We start from the raw sequence: 5,631 nt of genomic DNA, 5'->3' as shown, positions 1-5,631 counted from the left end.
GAGAGAGAATGGACATTAATTTATTGGAGGAAGAAAAAAAAAACAAATACGTTAAACACCATTAAAGATGTGTAAGGTGGACAAATGCCCTACTCGCAAAGTAAAAAAAAAACATTGAAACTGAATTGCTTCTACTATAAAAAAATATGCTAACTTCATAAAATTCCTCTACATTATCGAATTCTGTTGTGAAGAATGACATCAGATCAAACTGTGTGTATAGATGAATATTATTCACATTAGTAGTGGCCTGACCCCTCATTTCCAGTTCCCATCATCACATGGAGAGCAACCCTCTTGTGCAATATCGGTGATTTGGACTCCTGAATCATAGGTCATCCCAGGCTTCCAATTTTCAGGCAGGACTTTCTGAGCCCAAATCCACTTCCCATCAAATCCAGCTGTTACCACAAATCTGAATTGAAGTGCTCCTGCCGGAACTCTGTCTGTGTCCCATACTGCTCCATGATTCCTGCTCATGAAACCCCAATTTGAAGAACCAACCTAAGGAAATATTTAGCAAAACCAACAAGAAGTCAGCATGGTTTAAGCATTATATTGGAAAGTATATAATTGACTCCATACAGTAAGTTAAAGCTCTGACCTTAGCAACGTCCATGGCTACCACCTCTGTCTGGCCACCTTGATACAGCAGTTTAATGGCCAAGTAATTTGGTTTTTTGCTTGATTCTTCTACTCGAACAGCCAAATTCTGATTCTTGTATTCACAAGGCACCCTGATCAATGAGACAAAGGAGATGCAGATTTAGAAAAAAGACTAATAAAATATAAAATACCTTTTTATACTTCTTTTTAAAAGTTAGTCAACATTGTTCTGAACTTTTTTAAAAAAGTTAAATCAATTTTCAACTAGTATATCAAATCAATTCTAACCTAGTTTATTTAAAACCTAAGCTAAGTCTCGTATCTCACCATATCATCAAGTTTAGTTTAATAACACAGAATACTAGCTGTAGAATATTGTGCGAATCCACTCAATTATATAGTCATGTTACCTGCGATTTTATGGACAACGGTTTTACAATTCGACCGTTACCAGCATTTAATGTTCTCGTTTTTTGTTCCTAGCTATAATATATAAAATTATATAAAGCATGTCCATATTACATGTATTTGTTTTGTGGCTGGTATAACCAAACCATTACCTGCAGAAGCAACTAAAAAAAAATCATCATGTTGATCAGGTATTTAATTCATATGATCATTATTTTAACCAAAGAGATTCTATTATATATTATGATAATTGAGATAAATAAATCTTATAATATATGCTCTCACCTTTTATATTCCACGTCCAAAATCCCGTGTTTCAAGGCGTCCTGACCCTTGCCCTTGTTGGCCATGGCCATGAAAGCTCTGCTACTAAGAACAAAGTCTGTTTGGTTATTGTTATTAAGATCAGTCACAATCACTGTAGTTCCTCTGCTACTACATAAAGCTGTGTTTTTGCATCGTATCTGCCAAAGCCAATAAGAGATATGATCAATCATCTAAAAATTCCACAGAAGGGAAAGCAGACAAGTGGTGTGGTCTAGTACTAACCTGAAAACAAGCACCGCATCCAGCTCCATCTTTGTAAAGAGAAGAAACAGCAGCCGCAAGGTGTCCACTATTAAATCCTATTGCCATGGAACCATATCCACAAGCCCCAGCTGCACAAAACCAGGAATTCTCACCAATTAAAAATCCCATTCAAAATACAGGGAAAATGAAATTAAAAGAAGAGGAAAAGTGATTCTTACTTGAAAGGGCCGAGGCCTTGGAGAAATATGCAACCTTGGATTGGTGAACACATCGATCACAACCAGTGGCAGAGGAGATAATCAAGAAAAGAAAGCAAAGAAAGACAGCCATCCTGTTCTTCAAGATGTCACAAAAGGAAGAAGAGAAATCAAGCATTGTAGTTGACGCAATCTAGTGAAGAAAAGGAGGGTTGAGAACTTGAGATAAGAGAAAAGAAGTGAGAAGTGAGGTATTTATAGGGTAGTGAATAAGACTGTAGAGTGGACTCCAGGTCAGCATTACGGAGTAAAATCTTGATAAACTATAAAAAAGAGACACAAAACGCGGCAAGACAGTGTAAAGAAATGATGGGGTCAAGCACCGACTAATTGTCTAAGCGCTGACAGCTGTGGAGTGAGAACTAGGAGATATAATTATATGCAAGAGGATGGTGGGATTTTGTTAGTGAGGCAGACTACTTTTTGCACTCCTAGGAGAAGTTTCTTCCTCGTTTCCATTCTCTACATGATCACACCTTCGATAATTTGAGAGAGAGGTTGCCTGAACTCACTCAAATTGTTATAAATTGCCCCCCAAAAATTGACACTTGACCTATCTTAATTCTGGGGCCATGTTCGTAAAACTTCAATAAAAATGTAAAAACAATTGATTGCTGTAATACTTATGTTTTGGTGCATCCAATCCCAAAAACCCAAACTAGTCTATGTATTTAAAGAGAATTTTTGCCAATAAATTTGTTCTCTTCTTGTCTTTTCCTTCCTTCACTGTGATTTTTCTCTAAAAAATACCAAGTAATTCAGCTCTATCCAAACTTAAGTTCATGAGTTTCAAATATAAAAAATGCCAAAGATGATTAGTGTGCATGACTAACACATAGGTAACCTTTGGGTTCCACTATTATTTGACATGTATTCTCCTACATTAATATGCTTGGCGCGAGCATATATATATATATATATACACGTCATTTTGTACTGAATTTGTTTAACTTATCCTTCCTTATAAATATTATTTTAAGGTTCTTAACTATTAGCAAATTGATTTTGTTGAGAGTTCTGATATTTTCTTTGTTTGCATGCTTTGCTTGCTTTCATAAGATTTTTTATTTAGTTTTGTTTTGATGTTTTAGACGCTTTATTATTACATTATTTTATTTAAATTTTAGATTTTATATTGTAATAAGTATTATTTGATTTTTTATTGGTTTTGAAGAATATTTTGGAAATTTCTGAAATGCTATGTAATTTTATATAATTTATTTTTTTGATATGTATGTTGTGATGCTTAACTTTGATGACGTGTCCATATGACATTACTCATGCTTTGTCAGTCATGGACCTGGAATTCAGGTCGTGACAATTGCACTGATATTTTTTTTATGTTTTTATATTGAATTCAAATATAAAAAGAGCTTTTGAAAAAAGAATTTTTCACAATTATGTATGTGTGTTTATTAATGCGGTTTAATTAATTTTTTAAAGTGTTTTTCATCTAAATTAATTTGATTTTTTAAGGTATTTTTGATGGTTTTGATTTATTGATATTAACTAAAAAATAAATCATTTTTCATTGAAAAGCTTTTTTTGAAAAATTCCGTATCACATTACTAATTACACACAAAATCAGGAAAAAAACTTAATTTTGATACATAAAAATAACTTATATATATATATATATATATGTATATATAGTATCTTTTTGCACAAGGATGTGCACTGGTGGAAAACAATATCCCTTAGTTGGACTGGGACGTATCAATTATATGTGTCTACTGATAGTGAAATCTTTCTATGACAATAATGCACAATCAAAGATAACAAGAGATTGATTAATGGATAATTAATTTGATGTTTTAACAATAATTTTGCCATTTTGTGAGCCTCACTAAAGGTGCTTACGTGTACGGTCCCAAAAATAAAAGAAAAAAGAATAATTTTGGAGGATAAAAGCTTGGCGAAGGCGATCATTGCTGAATAAAGAGTGGGAAGATAAGAACAATCTGTGCTTGCGCAAGTCCCACTCGTCACGCAAGATTTTTGCCAGGTTGAACTCCCTAGAAGATGGTATATATGATAGTCACAGGGAATGTACACTCCATTCTAAGATATTTAATGAGAAATTACTTGTACTTACTTAATACATTCACTTGGAAAAAAGAAATAAATATACAAATAAAAGAAAAAATAATCATATCATGTGCATTTGCAAATGTCGAGTCGTTTTACATGGAAATATCCATATTCTGCGGTGGATAGATTTTTTTCACCGAGAGCAGGAGGACCGATCTCTCTCTCATTTTTGTGATGGAAGCAAGTAATCAGGACATTAGATTTGATATAAGACTAAGGTTTCTTTATGGATCCACAGCCTACCATTTCTTCTGACTTTTGCCCTTGAATCTCTCCTCTCTCTACTCAGAGTCAAAGTTCCTTTGTGCTCGAAGATAAGGGTGGTGCTAGCTGAGGGACATTTGGCATCCATCTAGGTTAAATATTCATATTCATATTCAAATATCGAGTTTTGTTATTTCTATACTGAATTTAAATTTAAAATAACTATTGAATTTAACTAAATATAATTTCTTTTATACTTGAGTTTTGGATAGTATTTATAACTTAAACTTGAACTCGAATAATATAATTTAAAAATATTTAGTATATAAATAGCTTAATATACATATATTTTTTTTCAAATTTTAAAGTTATTTATTTCGGGTTGAGATGAAGTTTGGAGACTAGTCTCTGTACTCAATCTAAAACCATGAATTTTTGCTCTTGATTTTTTTTTACCCGTTCATGTCGTTTTAGAGGAGTATCTATCAGTTTGGGTGAAATAGCCACCCCATATTCCTAGCGTGCACCACTAAAATCAGACACCATCAATTTAAGGATGCTGGATCCAGCTGTAGATAGACACCATGAATATGATAGACATGGAATTCTGGATTTTGGGGTAGATAATTGTGAAGATTAAAAATAAAATAACCATAGACTAGGATACTTTTATCTTTGATTCTGTAGGGGACTATTTCAGTTGGCCAGTTTTTTGAAATGCTATTTCTCATTAAAATTAAATGTCTTAAAAATATTTTTGCCAATTTTTCATTCTAGTAGTTATTTTCTCGGAGAAAATTTATCTCTAAATTTCATATTAAGCCTTTAATGGCATCTTCCATCCCCTGACAGTAGCTGTTCTGTCAGTTTTAACCAAGCAGTTCCAAAAAGAAAGCAAACGAGTAATCAATGTTTAGCCAGTCTTTTCGCTGTGATGGCTATGGTTCTAAGGGACAACAGTTATCTCTAGTTCAAGCAAATCTGTGTCCTCTCTTGGAGGCTGATTTCTCTAAGGATCTTCATAAATTGTGTCAGCAACGGTATTTCCTTGGAGTGTAAGTATAACTGTATTGCCATTCCATGTTTAAAGAGGATTGTACGATTCTATTCTCCATTTAGGCACCGTTTGGGAACGCGGCTGCGGCCGCGTTCCTAAAAAATTTGAAATTTTTATTTTTTTGCTAAAATTTAATATGGTTTATACGTTTTGGATCGTTTTGATGTGCTGATGTCAAAAATAATTTTTAAAAAATAAAAAAACATCATTGGCATGCATTTTGGCACGAAAAGTTATTTGAAAAGCACCCGCAACCACACTGTCAAACACGCTCTTAAAAGCAACCTGCCGACGTATTCAAGTTGCTCACCATGCTCTGGAGAAAAAATGGTGTTGAAAGTGTCAAAGTTGGTTATGCTAAAAAGGCCACATCTGCCTGGATTGAATAATATTTTACATATCTCTTCCCCGTTTCCTATCTTTTTTTTTTTCAGACACCATATCTACACACGCAGGGAGGAAGAGAGGAAGAGGCAA

The 5,631-nt window shown here is 33.6% G+C and overlaps 1 protein-coding gene across 1 annotated transcript; it reads right to left on the bottom strand.

Annotated features, from left to right (window-relative positions):
• Window positions 1-1,979, bottom strand: LOC133679327 (expansin-like A2). The gene is made up of 5 exons (XM_062101881.1): window positions 1,764-1,979; window positions 1,564-1,673; window positions 1,300-1,478; window positions 605-737; window positions 1-504 (listed from the first exon to the last, which is right to left on the bottom strand). The coding sequence occupies exons 1-5, from the start codon at window positions 1,918-1,920 to the stop codon at window positions 259-261; spliced, it is 825 nt and encodes a 274-aa protein (XP_061957865.1). The 5' UTR covers window positions 1,921-1,979; the 3' UTR covers window positions 1-258.
• Between the last annotated feature and the right edge of the window lie 3,652 nt (window positions 1,980-5,631).

Source organism: Populus nigra, chromosome 19 (assembly GCF_951802175.1).
Source record: "Populus nigra chromosome 19, ddPopNigr1.1, whole genome shotgun sequence".
Taxonomy (NCBI): Eukaryota; Viridiplantae; Streptophyta; class Magnoliopsida; order Malpighiales; family Salicaceae; genus Populus; species Populus nigra.
Note: the sequence above shows the minus strand (reverse complement) of the source record. Positions and strands in the feature narration are given on the sequence as shown.